Genomic DNA, 16564 nt, shown 5'->3' with positions numbered 1-16564 from the left:
CAAATCACAAAGTTGAGGACTGCTAAGTTTCAAGTTTGGCTGCAATTCTACTTCTAAAAGGAAAAAATACATGAGAATAGGGACATGTAACACCTGTTGCTGGAACACTTAATATCACTGAGCTCTCCTGCTTACAGAAATACCTATCACATTCGTGATAAGAAAACATCCAAATAATAAAAACAATATTATCCGTTTCCTCTTCCTCTGTTGTTTTAACATAGAAGTCAACTGATATTTCGGAATGATATAAGCAAGGTGTTAGTTACATTTTAAAACACACAGTATTTTTTTTTAAGGCATTCTGCTCAGGTATATTTCCAGAAAGTAATTTTTAAAGTCTTTCCCATTTTCTTTCACTTTCAAGCAATGCGTTAATGTTGACATTAGTGTTCCATAAAATTTAATGCATTTCTGTGGGCTTGATATACTGCTCATAGATTAAACAGCAGCTCACTGAATTAATAAATATAGGTTCCAAGTAAGCCTGAATAAAGTGGTAACGGCCTTATGGAAAAGACGAAGATGATGCTGATTACCCTTTAAGCACAAAATGTTTAACACATTAATGCAGAATGCATTCAGATTAATAATAATTATCCAAAAAGATTTCTTCAGCCTTACCTGGAAGGCAAAAGGCACATGCAATTAAAAGGGACTGAGGGGTATTCAGAATATTTCAAGCTGTAGGGTATTTAAAGTTCTAGTAATATACAACCAAAAATTAAAAGATCAAATGATAACTCGGACAAGAATAAAGTTTAAATCAAGTTAATACCAATATTAAAAAAAGCTTTGGATGTATGCTTTAAAAACAGGGAAAGGCTGATATAAATTACCAGACAAATTAGTGAAAATTGAAATAAACTGAATTTCTGCAAGGGAAACTTTTAAAGGCAATTTACTGCAGTCTCATGAAAAAGACAATTGAGTTTCTATACCTGCTTTTTTCTTTTGATATAATTTCATTCTTATCACTTTATATGTTGGAAGGTTAACAGAAACAATACTACATAGATCTGAGAATATGCACAAGACTTACCCTATTTAAAAAACACTCTGCTAAAAATACTTTGCCACATCTGTGGTTAATTAGTGTTATTCAGACATGGACTTAAGGTTGATCACATTATTATTTATAGGACTGGCAGGTTTTTTTTGTTTGTTCGTTTTATATTTCCTTTATTTTCCAACTAACAGGCTTACAAGCTTTGAACAAACTGCAAAAATATAATGAAATTATTATTCACCTCTAATCAAGAATAATGAAAGTATTTTTACAAAAGCAAGGTCAGTTTTTTAATTTTTTTTAGAGCTTATTATATGCAACTCACAAAGTACACTATTATACATTTTAGTAAGCCATCATCTGTAATATTTTCCAGGAAAATGAAGTGAGCTACTCTAAGCTACACATACTCAGTAAGAACCACATGAGCAGATAAACTTATACAAGTTAACAAGAGGACTTTTCAGACTTGTTCAGCAACTCTCAGGTCTAGGGTCTGCTTCATTCCAGTGTGTACGTTGACCAGTTGCTGTTTATCTCATGTGGAGTCAGGGAGAAGGAACTGTCTTTTTCTTACGCATTTTTTTTCCACATTCAACACTATGTGCTTGAACAGCCATACAAAACACACTGAGACTCCCTGCTGGTAACCCATATATCTGCAGTCTGAAAACACAATACATTTACACATAGCCTAATAACCACAAATTAGAATATGTTATAGTCGAAACCTACTCAGAGGATTTATTAGAAAAAAACAACAACAAAAAAAGTAAAGCTAATTTCTAATTTGAATGCCATGAATAAATCACAAGAAACAGGCCATTTTTCAAAACTTTTCTTTTATAATAGCAATCCCTAAGAGTGTTCATTTAAATTACGGTTTAGTTCAGCATAGTACTATAGCCTTAATCACCCGAAATCAACGGAAACTATCAAGGGCATAAAATTACTGTCCCCAAGCAATAATTTGAGCTACAGCAGGTTTACACTGAAAGGAAAATACATGTATTCAAAATATTTAAAATACATTTATTTAAAACATATTTGAAATGCATTATTTTCATTTTACTATACAAGTCTACTTGCAAAGTTTTCTTTTAACTTCTGTATGCCTCATGACAACTCCTCAACGTACCAACCTGAAGATGCAACCCTTTCTCCTTGTTTTAAGCTATATGTGAGTGACAACCCTTCAATTAAGGAGACAGACAACACAAATACTGCCTTATGATAAAATATACACCACGATGTTGTAAATTCCAACAGTGCTGTGAAGTCTAACATTCAATTTATGAATGATTGTTATCCCCAGAGATGGTGGACAAACATCCCTGTACTACAAGCACAGAATATACAGAGTAGTATTTAACAGTACATTAACACCCCTGAGGTGCTCCCCTGTGTCCTCTTCACTTCCTTCTTCGTCAGACATTGCTATTCAGCATTGCTTAAGTAGCATGGCAGACATGCTTGAATTGCTACTGTCAGTGGCTTCTAAACTTGTAGATGATAACTGAAGACCTTTACTCCTTTTCTTGCAAGAATCTTTGAAAACAAGTGTTGGCTCAGACAAACAGCTTTGTGGCACACAGAGGCTCTCCACACAGAAATATTGATCAAACTAGTGAAATAGTTTCTGTTTAAGAACTAATTCTGTATTTAACAGCCTTGCTTTAGTACTCCACACAACATTCAGCAGAGACTCAAGTCAGCAAAACTAGAAGCCTTCCTTCATGCCTACCACAGCAAACATTGCTTTCATTGTCCTCTATCTGTACATCCAGAATTGAACCTGCGAGGTGTCCCATTTTAGTGTTCCATGTTAGATGTCTTTCTCCAGAAAAGCCATTGTGGCAGGTCCTTTTTCCAATGTGTGCAGTGGAACACAGCATCTGGAGATACAGATGAGTAGGTGCTTGATTTCATCTTTTCTTCTGATGTGCAGCTGTAAAGCTTTTCATTTCTACTTTTACAGATATACACCTTCTTCACAGACAATGTACGATGTAAAAGAATACGTCAAGGATAATGAATGCCAAATCATGTCTGTGTACAATTTCAAGAATATCAAAACTAAGTACAGGTAGGTCTCATGCCCCGTAGAAAGACTGAGTCAAGACAGGGATACCTCTACGAAACCTCTATGTACAAAGCCATGTAAAGATGTATTGGGCTTTGTTTCAGCATTTCCTTAAGAGAGATCTTACCAACATTTAACCTACTTGCATGGAAACCACATCAACTCCAGATATGATAATGGTTTGCAGCAGCTTTTTACCTTGAGAAGAATCCACATACTACTCTTCCTGAAGTTACTGGCAGATTAGAACATCATAAAAACAAACACCTGATTACATCCAAATATAGATTCATCTAACCCACTAGTTAGTCTTTAAGAGCAACAACTATGCTGATCAAGTCTCATCATTATGGTTTATTCCCTTCATTGTCCCATACTATTCACAACTGTTGTGTAAGGGATGTTAGAAAGGAATGCCAGAAAGGAATGCCCATTGCGTTTCTTGTGTTTGGGCTCTCCTCATCCCCTCTCAAACCTGACAACGCCACCTCCTGGGATAGCATATTCCATATTCCTCAATACATTCAGACACTATCCAAAAAGAAGTATTTTCTTTTATCGAACTTCGCCAATCTCAACAAATGCCTCTTAGTATAAAGGTGTTTCACAAACACAGTTCTGCATCCAGATCATCCATCCAACTTCAACATTTTGCAAACTTTGACACATGCTATCCCCACTTAGACCTCTTAGCAAAAAACTGAGTCTTCTGGTCTGTCCTGATAAGACCACAGGCTCCAAAGTTCAAGTTCCATTTTAGATTTTCTTTGCTTTGCATGCAACATAAATCAAGATTTCACATAAAATCATCTCATATTTCTGCCAGTATTTCATTAAGCACAAACCTATTGACTCACAAAAAGCCAGCTTTACAAATCAATGAAATACAGTCTTTCAACACAGAAGAGTCATGTGTAAATACCGGAAAAAATATAAAAGAATAGACAGACAGACAGATGCAACACTTAATCACATCCATAACTAAATTTTATGCAAGATGCAGAATAATAAGCATAAAACACAAATTTCCTATTTTCTGGATTTTTTGGCATAAATCCAGCTTTTTTACTGCTTTTGCTTGAAATTCAGAAAACCTTTTTTCTTCAAGCAAAAATCAATAGCTGTTCTTAATTAATTCTCTCACATATACTGCCTATTTTTCTTTAGTTTAAAACATCTCTGCTATGAAACCGAAGTATTCTAATCTTACTTTGCTAAGTAAAATGCTCTGCTAAATTACTGTAATAAAGAAATCTTACAGCAGCTATTTTTCCTCATGGAAAAATCACTAGACACTACCCTAATTTCCACTTGCACATTATAAAAGCAATGGCAAAACCCAACAAAGAAAACTAAATCAGAATTTCACCCATTACTGTGCAATATCAACAACTGTTGCCATTTACTAATGGAATGTACATTTTCAGAGGTGTTACTCACTAACAAAACTTTACACAATATAATAAATAAGAACAACACCTGAATATACCTCTTTATATTAATTATATCAGTTTTTCAAACTCATTATACACTGGCATAATCAGATGACCTTCCCTACTCAGACTCCTATTTTCTTTGTGTATAGTTCCAGTATTATATTAAATACTGATTAAATTTTGGAGGCTTTATAACTTGTTGTTACTGAATTCCATGGATGGAATACTGTCTTTAACATTTTAATTCCTGTATTGCAAATTAAACAATCCAAACTGTTACTTTTCATGATATGTCCAAATCCTGGAAAGACCTGTCACTAGCACAAAACAGGATGAAATAGATTTAAAATACTTCTATAACGTCAGCCACATAGTGTCTCTAAAAATGCAATTATGCATCCATTTATAGCAGTGTTTATCTGGATTTTACTTACTTGACCAGAGCATTTCACTGCAATTCAAGCATCAAGGATGCAGTGAATTCATACTTGGTATATTAGTTATGCAGTTGTTTACACAGTACAGAATTAGACACTTAGACAATCTAAAAAAATTATAATGTCTTGATATATTTCTCAACATCTCCAAAGTATTCAAACTAATGAAGAAGGTTTACTACTCTCTCTACTTTTAAAAAAGCAACAAACACTTATAAGACATAATAAACATTTTTATTATTGAAGCAAAATTTATGTCTACAAGCTGAAAAAAAACACTTAAAAAAAAAAAAAAACCACAGGCTTAACCTGCATGTATTTTTATGATTGAACCACTCCATAAATTACAATTTAGTTTTGATTTGTATTTTTCCCTTCTGGCACAGTTTTACTAGAAACTGTCAGTTTTCTTCTTAGAATCATTTGCTCATGTATTGTTGTGTTAAACTGGTAAGCTGTTTCCCCTTGGGGAAAAACAGTCATTTAAAGTAATTGATAATTGGAGTCTTAGGTCTACCATTGACCAGACAGATACCTTCAGGGCCAATTCAGTCTTCTTGAGCAAAGGAGACTGCATTTTTAAAATATTTAAAAGGAGATTGCATTTTTTAAATATTTAAAATTTTAAAATATTTAAAATATTAGTCCCAAAACCATTCATGAACTTGCTGCTGACAGCTGCAAGAAACTTTATTGATTAATGCAACTGCCACAGTAACATTTTGAAGTTAGATTCTTGCCACAAAGACTAAGAATGAAACAACAAAATAATTTCTAACAGTCTCCTCTACAACATCACTCAATATTCAATTACAGGTAAATTGCAACCTTCAACTAAAATATTAAATGAAGTCACCTTCTCGGTGACTTCATTTACATGAGCCTCTACACAAGAACCATTCTGCTTTCGAGACATACTCTAGAATGTTAAAGGGGGCATTTAATTTTGTCCAAGAATTTTTGTAAAATTAATCAACTTCCTGTAAAACTTTTGTAAAAGTAGCCAGCTTCTTTCATGAAATATCAAAAGCTGTTTTAAGTTACAAAACTACAGAAAATACAGACAAAATAAATCAATCATCTGGAACCTAAAAAATGACAAATTTATGCTTCCTGAGCTTACCTAACATTGTCTTGAGCACTTGATCAAGTTTTAAAAGGTAGGTTTTTAAAGCAAATTAGGGCACAATATTAAAATGCAAAAGCCAAACAAACACCTTGACAAAGACAGGCTTTGATACTCACCCATCATTAGAACATGTCAGAAATTCTTCCTTTATTTTTGGATGCCAACAGCCTGAATTAAGCATTGCTGTATGACCCTATGGAAATAAACACAAGGTTGTCTTAAAAGGTTTTATAAGAAGTCTTAACAGGCTTTGTAAGTTTTACTCCAATCCATCAAGCAAAACCATTTCAAAAACTGAGAGTAGAATCCCTTCTGATCAGACTGAAGTTACAATGGTGTAACAATTTTTTATGTATTTTAATCCACTTCATTCTTGCCTGTTTTCATTTTCAAATGATAAAAACATTAATATTTTCCTTCCTTTTATATTTTTTCCTCTCAGACTATGGCATAGAATCACACTTGTTCTTTTCATCTTGGCAGAACTGTAACGCAGAAAAAGGATGAAACAATATGCATTAATACCATATTATGCAAATTGTTTTTAGCCACATAAAAAATAATAGCAATGACAAGAATTATCAGGAAGGATACAATACACAGGATACAATCTTTTGTTTTAGGATGAAAAATCAGAAGGAAATTACTTTAGCCAAATGCAAGAGACTGTCATTATGTTTACTATAAAGATAAGATGTTTTTGTCCAGCTGGCTTTACATCTTTGAAGTACAGACACATGATCATTGACTACCTTCAGAGAGAAATCTGGCAACTACTCCTGTAATACTGGAATTATTTTAGTTTGCTTTAAGCAAAAATATGGGGAGAAATACTGTAAAGTTAATGGGGCAATATAACAAATATTTTAGCATTTTGACTGTCAGACCAAAATACATTGGAATTCCAGAAGTTTACAAGAGAAAGAAAATCTGTATTATTTTTTAAGTAAACAAGAACTAAAGCAGATGTTACCATTTGATGGTTTTATATACATATCACTAGCCAAAAGAAATAGTGATCTGACAAGAACAGCCTCAGGCAAAACGGTATTTAGCCCAGTTATTTGGCAATACACTTTACAAGCAATAAATAAATCATCTTTATTATCAGCTTGAGCAGTAGATGTTATCATTACATTTTTAGGCTCTTCGGCTATTTATAAAACTGACCTGAATTTAAATCATCTATGTAAAGAGAATCCTTGTCACATATAGTTTGTGGTTGTAAGGATGCAAAGTGCTCAAAACCCAATCAAGTTGTTAAAATACTTCAGAACTATGAATCAGCTGTTCTCCATTTGCATTTTCAACTACTGTTAAAAATGTGCATGCTGTACCTTATTAGTCTTTTACACTCATGACATAAAAGTAACTCTCTCCTCTCGCCCCTGCCTTGAATGGGGTAAATTGGATCAGCAAAGGATGAAAAGTAAAAGAAAGCAAGAGACTAGATCAGATCAATAGTTTCTGTTGTTTTTTTTTTTTGTTGGTTGGTTGGACAACAGTATGGGGTAAGCTGGCGATTTTTACAAGATACACTTTTAAAGAGATGGATTTCTCATAGCGTCATAGGTATGTTACTTGGAAGAGATCTATGGAGTTCATTTAGGCCAACCTCCTGCTCAAAGACAGATGACAGCCAATATCAGAACAGGTCAGCCATGGCTTTGTCTAGCTTGAAAACCCCCATAGTTGGAGGTTCCATGGCTTCCATGGGTGACCTGTTCCTATGCTGCAGTACCATTGTGCTGAAAAACTTCTACAGTGACAAACCACTATAGACTTCTAGGCTAAGACTGTTGCTGTTTTAGAAGCATTTGGCTACAACACCATTTTGTCTTTTCCAGTAGCTGTATACTGTTATTAGATTGCCATCTAACCTCCAACATACTAAAAGAGCCCAGATGCTTCAACCTCTCGTCATAGCACAATTGCTTTAGAGCCCTGGCTTCCTTGGAAGGTCCCGGACCTCTTTCAGTTTCTTCAAACTCACCTTGAACTGAAAGAAAAACCCAAAACTGCCTTTAATCTGCTGACACATGTATCTTATCGTAGTCCAGTTTGCAGTTTGTCTCATTTACAACAAAATTAAGTTGTTAGCTGACATTCAGCCCAGCATCCATTGTAACCTGTAGTCCTTGTCAAGCCAGCTGGTACCAAGCATGTATCGCTATAATGTGACCATCCCAACCCAGAGTGGGGGCTTTGCACACTTATTTATTAACTTCATGCTGTTTCTCATTCAGAAATTAAATAAATGTCACAATACTGTCAATACAGTGGTTTTGCTCTTTACCTTGGTGTTTGTCATATCCACAATGTATTGGTCTCCTTTTATGCACTCCATTACTGGGAAACCATCTCTGTCAAGCACCTTTGCCTGGGAGTTACCAGAGACAACCAGAATGACATCTCCTGTGCTGCTGTACTGTAAAGACTTGATTTGGTGACTAAAAAAAAAAAAAAGCCAGTATTAAAACAGAAGTGTCAATGGTGAGAAAATGCATTGCAGAAATAGGCCCATATACATTCCTGTATCAGAAAGATGGAAAAAAAAAATCTAAGAGCACAGGATTAAAGCTTTTTATTCCCATGTGTGTGTGTGTCAGACTTCCTTCTTTAATGACAGAGCACATTGTACAATAATATTTACAAAGTTGGCACCTAAAACGTCATTTCTGGCAAACATATTTACTTTAAGAATGCTTTGTAACTCCAAGTGAAAAATAGCATGCCAGATTCAGCTCTTCAGGGCTCAAAATTCTTCCTCACCTTCTCAAAAGCAACATCTGGATTTACAGTAATCTATAAAGTACTATAAAAGGATGCTATAGTCCTACATCAAAATCCATTACACATTGTACAGCAGGAAATTCATCATATGTCAGCATTCTCCCATCGTTTGCTATGTTCAGGGCTACAGTTTCATCAAAGATTCAAATAAAGATATATATATATATATATATATATATATATATACATATACATATATATATACACCAATGAACCTGGAAAAATATCATTAGGTAATAATCTACTATACCCTAAATGATTGTTCATTTGCTGCAAAAGCTTTCTTACATACATCTTTCCTTGACTGAAAAAGCTTGGGACAGAAATCATTGAATACCAGGACAAGAAAAATTATTAAATCAAAGTGGGATGATGGCAAGTGAAGCATAAATCCATTTCCATCCCCAGTGACAGCTTCAACATCTTCTCTCAGCATTCTGCTTTATGTACAAAGCTCTCTGAAGTCACTGTATCCAAAGCAGATATCCTTTTGTTTCCCTACCAGACTACACACTATCACAAGGATAGCTGAGAACAAAAAGTATTGTATCCACCGCTCACCTGCCAGAAGTGATATCCTGGCACATTAACAGAAAGTGTACAACAATATTAACACTTCAACTCTGCAGTTAAATTAACTGAAAAGCAGAGATCACAATGTGTTTGCAATTCTGTTTTTATTCTTATGGCCTCCAAGCTATGTTCAATAAATTGATCATCACAAAAAATATTGTTCAAGTGCATCAAGAAATAATATTTCTATACCAAAGGAGTATATTTCACTTAGTGAAAAACATAACCATGTGCATTCAGATTCTAATAACTTTATGAAAACTGTTTTTTTAACATAAAATTTCACATCAGTAGAATTAACACTCAGGTGATCAATGAATCTAAGTATGCAATTTCTAACTTAATTTAACATTTTATGTTTTGCATGGTATTGAATTTGTAACTGACTCAGCAGGAGCTATTATTTGTAAAATCTCTCCTCAGACTGAGATAATGTACAAAACACATAAAACATTGTAATACGTATTTTAGAAAATCTGCATTGACCATAGAAATGTAAACTAAGCATAAGTTTCTTATTCAAAAAATGTTTGGCAAAACTGATTACATTATGACTCAAAAGCCAAAAATTGCTTCAAGTACCCTATTATGTAATATGAACTGGCAGCCAAATTGGCTTAAGTATTATAAACTCTAATTTTTAGTAGAAAAGAGACACTCAAATCTGGGAATTTCCGAAACAGATCACAGGCGATGTCTGAAAAAGCATCCTGAGCATAAAGAGCAAGAATGGATACTTGCACAAAAGGGAGGGAGAAGGTCAACCACATTAAGTTCAGAGGAAACACTGAAAAGAAATAAAAACAAACCCACAAGAGAAACAGTATCTATACTCTAGAATATTCTCTGCAGACAACTGATAAACTATACTAAAGAATCTATATTGGTCTGTTTGAACAAACTTTGCTTTCAACTTTGAGTAACATTTAAGTTTCTTCTAACATAAAACACCTCCTGATTTTACAACACCTAGTATAATGGGAACATAATTCTAACAATTAATCAAATCAGGGATGTGGGGAAACAAAAAAAAAATTAAAAATGTTTATTTTTTAGATATAGGATAACAACTTTTAGATATAGGATAACAATAACCTCCTAACTGTGCAATATTGGTCTAAAAAAACATATGCAGTAACTCATGCTGTACATAAGGTATTTGTACAACCCAGAAGTTATTGTTTTTCAGATGTTTACTGGACTGTTACCAAAAGTAAGGCTCTGCAGAGGCAATTCCTAAAAAAAAAAAAAAAAAAAAAAAACAAAAAAAACTTTTGGTTCTTATTAATGTTAAAGCAAAAGTCTTGGAAAACTTACAAAAGCAATTCACTTTAACAGGATTAAAATAGGCTTAATCCAAGGTTTAAAGCTGCCAAACCAGCATAGTACTTTCTGCTGGAAGTACATTGGCAGAGCTGTGACACTGTTAATTTCTACACACATTTATCACTGATTTCCCTTACACTTGCCCTCATCTTTAATGCTGAGGTGTGGTTTGAAGGTACTGTTTTGTTTTTCCAGGCTCTCTTTTTCTTGTTCTTATGTCTCAAATCCAAGGAGAAATTAACATAGTAATCTGATATTATGCTACAAAATGGAGCCTGGAGAATGTGTAATTCTTCTCAGGCTTTTTATTCTTCTTAAAATGAAACTAAGTATTTGACTCCAGAACTAGATTTCTGCTAACACCTAAAGCTTCCATACCAGAACTCCTCAGAATTCTTCAAGATTAAGGTCTGTGAATGCACAGTCCTTGCCATAAATTCTGCAGTGAAAAAATATAATAAGAGTATATATACAACTGAACACAGGTTATATAAGAATCCTCATAGTGCTATCTAGTACTAAGACTACAATTGCATCTTATACCATTATTACCAAGTACTACTAAATTTGAATTTTCTCTTCTGCTCAACATGGAAGTGCTTCAGTTAAAATAATCTCGTCCTGTGGAAGTAAAGACTGTGGGCTATTTCTTATTGCCAGTTATGACAAATGAGAGGAAAACGCCATTTGTGTTCTGTTACACACTTGTGCAAATGAAATTCATGCCAGAAAAGTCTCAATGTGCAATTTTTTTTCCCCTCCAAAGATGCATGTTTACCAAGTCATGTTTTCACAATAAATGTGCTATTCTTTAATTTACTGTAACAAAGTAAGTCAATGTAAGATCAAAATCACAGCATATTTTTATTGTTTTAATTCTTCATATTTTAAACCACTAGTAGAATCTCTTTTTAGTTTGCTCTTTTTCAGGCGGCCTCAACTTTTTGTCGTCTTTCATTAGCTGGAGTACTGGTACATCTACAATTAGTCATGGAAATCCCAACCTTCCAAACTGACCAAAATTCAGTTTTCGCTTCGTCTATTTTTAATGATTATTGTCTGAAATTCTAAGGACTACTTATTGCACATCATCACATCATATTGTACACTTCAATCCCTTTTAAACATACCAAGCATTTTATAAAGTGTGTCTCATTAATTAATTATTAATTAATTAATAATTAATGCCTAACCATTGGATAGTACTTTTCTAGAAAAAACATGCTTTTTTTTTTTCCATATGTGTGCATATTTGAAAGTTAGCTGTGCATAAGACATGGCATTTTAAAGGAGATTGATATTCCAGTTATCTGTAACAAGTACACAAACCTGGTTCGTTTATTGGCTGAATTGCCGGTGAACAGTACAAAAGTCACTGTATAAAAAAAGGTTTCCTGTATTGTTATATATCTATATGCCAATACAAATTTAAATAAATATAATCTTGTCAGACGCTGTGTCTGTTTTTTTCATGTGTGTGTGTTTTGTGTTTTTTGTGTTTGTTTTTTTTTTTTTTTTTAACATGTACTACATAGCCATTTTATTATTAGTTCAGTGCAAGGGATCACTACTTCCAGAAAAGGAGGATTTAATGAAAATATGATCCCCTCAACAACCTCATAAATACTGACAGTAACTACAGAAGTTATGTCCTTCCCATGAACATAAACTTGAGCTTTAGTTCATAATCTATTTGCAGATATGTTATTGACAATTCCATCTGCAAATTCACCTATACCTTTCTAAAAGATTAAAATATATGTCTGGACAGAACATGTAAAGATGTAACATGACAAGTTCTTGGTTTCATGTTCCATTTACCACAGAAAGTGCAATGAGATAGAAAAGCCTTTCAAGCTAGCTATCTTACAAGGCTTTTGTGCATTTTATTAGGAGATTAACACGGCCAATATCTCAAGTGAAAATGTAAGTCTTTATGCATACCATTCACAAGGCTGGAGTGACCGAAAAGCCTGGAGAGAAGCATCCATTCCAGCAAAATCCCAAAATTTAACATCATAGTCATATCCACCAGTTATCAAACGGGCACCTGAAGGATCCAATCCCAAAGCAGAAACCTACACAGAAAAAAAGAAGATCAAAGTTTTTTATTTCTCTTTTTTTCTGTAATTCTTCTTAAGGAAACAAAATATAAAATATTGCTAAAGTAAGAAAAAAATAATTCAGTGTGGTAGTTTATATGTTTTGTCTTTGAATTTTCACCATCTTGTACAATGTCTGAGTACCTCAAAAAGGGCATGGAAAATGAAGGTGGAAATTACATAATCTGAATACAATACTGAAGACTACAGAGAACAGCTAGTTTACATTGTTTGCTTTCCTATTTTCTCAATGATGAATTTGGATATCTTTCATTTCCCTGAAGAAAACAAAACTGTACTCTAGACTTGTTTCAGAAGTACAAGTAATAGTTCTAGCAAGATTTTGAAATGGTATTTAATATCCATCAGTTTAAGATTTTGCACTATACTCAACGTAGTACATGTGCGCATATATGCACGTTGGTTAAATTTGCCTCCTGAAGGAAAAAAAAATATAGAAATTTGGTTTAAAAAAAAAAGTCACAAATATAAAAAGATTTGTATGTCTGTCTGACATACAAAATTAGCTTCATAAGGCTACTTAGAACTTTGAGTAAAGAATGCTCTCATTTATTATCCTCAAAAAACAGGTGATCCCACGTAAGATGTATAATTATTAAATCCATAAACCCTTTCATTTCAGAGAAAGCGGTCCTCAGCACAATAAAATAATGCAGCATTAATAGAAAGAAAATGCTCTAGAAAATGCCTAAAAAGTGATTTACAGTGATGAGCCAGAAAGATAAAAAAAAAAAAAAAAAAAAGGTTTAAAATATCTTATACTCCAAGAACATTTACACTTTTGACAGTTCTTGGGAACAACAAAAAAATAACTTTCTGAGTAGAAGACAACACATGAGAATAATGTTATGGCTACAGGTTAGCATTGCTAAACTTTTAGGATAAAAAAAGATCAAGTCAATTGTTTCCAGGTGCCTAAACTTTTTAAATATTCCAGATATTCATACGAAAAAAATCTAATAATTTGCATGCAGTGCTGCTGCTCTGTATCTACTCTGTACACAGAGTATATGCACATACAGATTATATTCATTGTGTATACAGAAAAAAAAAATCGCAAAAAGATATTCCCTTTTCAGTGTCCAGTTGAGTAAGTAATAAAAAATAAATGTTTCAGTAATGTAATGTAAAAACAACAGTTAAGAATTGAATTTATCCTTTAAGATGGACAATTCGTTTTTGCTAAAATTAAGGTTTTCTTAAATGAAAGAGTTTGCATTTTTTTGTTTCATGTAGAGAAAGTTAATTTATATATTCCTTATTTTTATCAAAAATTCATTTCTAGTTGCCATCTTCTTAAGGCTCATGCTGCTCCTTAGGCTCTTACCTTACTGCGTTTCAAACTTGTAACACCATGGTATAGGCTACAGTTTTAAGAAAATATGTCCAGAAAAAAACAGGAAGATGCAAAAATGATGCTGACTGCTGAACAAGCAACCAATTTCTTCTTCACCTAGATGTCCTGCTCTAGGAGGACAACTTCTGCAAGTAAATGCTTTACTTCTGCAAGTAAATGCTTTAGACGCATTTACTTGCAGAAGGCTTATGTTTTAGAGAAGATCCTTATATCTCCTTTTAGAAGACCTTATTCTTCTAAAGAATCCAAAGAATCATCAGTCAAGCTAATCCAGTGCCCCACAAAATCTAGTTCACACTTGCAAATAAATCCAACCTTTTAATTTATTTTTTACTTCTCTGAATCAAATGTTTAAATGTACTGCTTTGTGCTATCCCTAAGAATGAATTCAATTCCACTTACCTGTTATGTCACTGTGACTTACTTGCCCTACAAACGAAACACATGCAATCCCTTATGTCCCTCCCCCATCCCCCAATTGCCCCTTTTTATCACCTAAATACAAGTTTTGGACCCCACTCATTTCATTCATGATTTCTAACAAGCAGAAACACTGGGCATCTCCAGATTAATCATGCATTAGAATTAACAGATTCAAGTACTCTGTTCCACAAAAACTACTATAGGAAGAAGCAGCTGTGATATGAGAAGTTCAAATACATAATCAGAAGTATTCTGAACAGTGTGCTTTCTTTCTCATACCCACAATGTATCAAAAGCGTCAAGAGAAATATATATACATATATCCCTGAAGTTTCACTGGGAACAGTAACTCTATTACACTGTGCAAGCCAGGCAAGCGGGAAATTAATCAGGTTTCTGGAAAGACTCCAGCTTGGGAAATCTTTGCTGAGACTTTTCAGCTGCACAGGAATACAGTCATCATCAAACCCAATTTCATTAGATTGAAGAGGTACAGATGGGACATAAGGTTTAGCTGAAATACAGTACACTGTATGACTATAAGACGACGAGTGTAATTTAAAATGTTGGTGGAAAACACTGATATCAAGATATCAGGTTGCTCCCATCTTTATACAACTGTCATTTTTACTGTGTAATGACATGGCTGAGTAGTCCCGTAATTTAAAAACAAAAGAAAGGCATGGGGGGGGGGGGGGAAGGAAAAGCAGGGGGGTGGGAGGAGGTAGGAAAGATAGTCCTTCTACAGAATAGCTGTTTTTTTCCAGTGATATATTTAATTCCCTGCATCCAATCTAATTTAACTGTGCTATGCATATCCACATTATAATTCACCTCTGCTCTAGGTGATGACAGCTGTATTCTCATGCAGTCAAAATATCTCAGAAGTCTTACAAAACTGTAACTTCCCCCCTTACAAAGCCTTTTAGTTAGAAATAACAGGAGCTTCCACTTTCGGAAACCAGTAAAAATCAGAAGATTTACTGGTTTAATATATATAAAGAAAAAAACAGTGTTTCTTCACATAATAAAGATTGTTCAGAAGTATATTCAAGAAACATACTAGAGAAGCAGTTACTGCAACATGGAAAATAAGAAGGTAACTTGCATTAGTATAAAAATAAATTAGTACTGAGAGGTATTACATGCACCACGTAAATAAAAACTGTACTTTTTTTGTTGTTTAAAGTGCAATAAAAAGCATATTTTACAGGTTTTAAAATTCAAAGAGTATTTTTGTATTTTCATTAACAACGTATTTGTTGTTTCTTTCTTCTTCTTCTCCCACTATGTCTGCACATCAAGTACGATGACAAAACAAATGAGTAGGTCTTATCACTTCTCTACACTGGAAGATACAGCACAACAAACTCCAACACAAGATTAATGAATAGGTGCTTCTGCAGATAACTACTTTTGAAAGCTTATAAAAATATTTATGATCTTTACTGTTAAATTTAAACCTCCAGTAAATTCCTTTAAAATGTGTATAAATGATCAAATTATTAAATATTAAAATATTAAATTCAAATTATTTATGTTTAATGTTTTAACTTGTTACAGATGTTAAAAATTTACTAACTTTATTTAGAAAATGTATTTAATACCATCAAATGCTGAATTGTTAAATGTATGATTACATTAATTACAATTAAATTAATTAAAAATACATTTCTTCAGATTGTTTAAAAGATCATCAAAAGGCACTTTTCTCAAAGGATTTTTTGTTTGAATTTTCTTACACCCATCCCACTCTGGAAATTTTCAGGATCGCTCTCACTGACAAGTTCTATTAACTAGCTGACAGTGCTGTCACAGAGATATGATAACAATAAAAGGAATTCTAATATTATTTTCTCCCTGAAACTTAAGTCA

At 33.4% G+C, this 16564-nt stretch overlaps 1 protein-coding gene across 1 annotated transcript in view; it reads right to left on the bottom strand.

The window, feature by feature from the left end:
• Positions 1 to 16564, bottom strand: part of WDR70 (WD repeat domain 70) — a 142467-nt gene that overhangs the window by 84448 nt on the left and 41455 nt on the right. The window contains exons 7-9 of the mRNA XM_082783005.1: positions 12731 to 12864; positions 8391 to 8544; positions 6211 to 6287 (exon numbers count right to left, since the gene is read on the bottom strand). Of these exons, the coding sequence (XP_082639131.1) occupies positions 6211 to 6287; positions 8391 to 8544; positions 12731 to 12864 (365 nt within the window). The remainder of the gene's footprint in view (positions 1 to 6210; positions 6288 to 8390; positions 8545 to 12730; positions 12865 to 16564) is intronic.

This window comes from Aythya marila, assembly GCF_965140915.1.
Source record: "Aythya marila genome assembly, chromosome: Z".
In the NCBI taxonomy this organism is placed as follows: Eukaryota; Metazoa; Chordata; class Aves; order Anseriformes; family Anatidae; genus Aythya; species Aythya marila.
The sequence above is the reverse complement of the archived record's forward strand: the minus strand, read 5'-3'. Positions and strand labels throughout refer to the sequence as shown.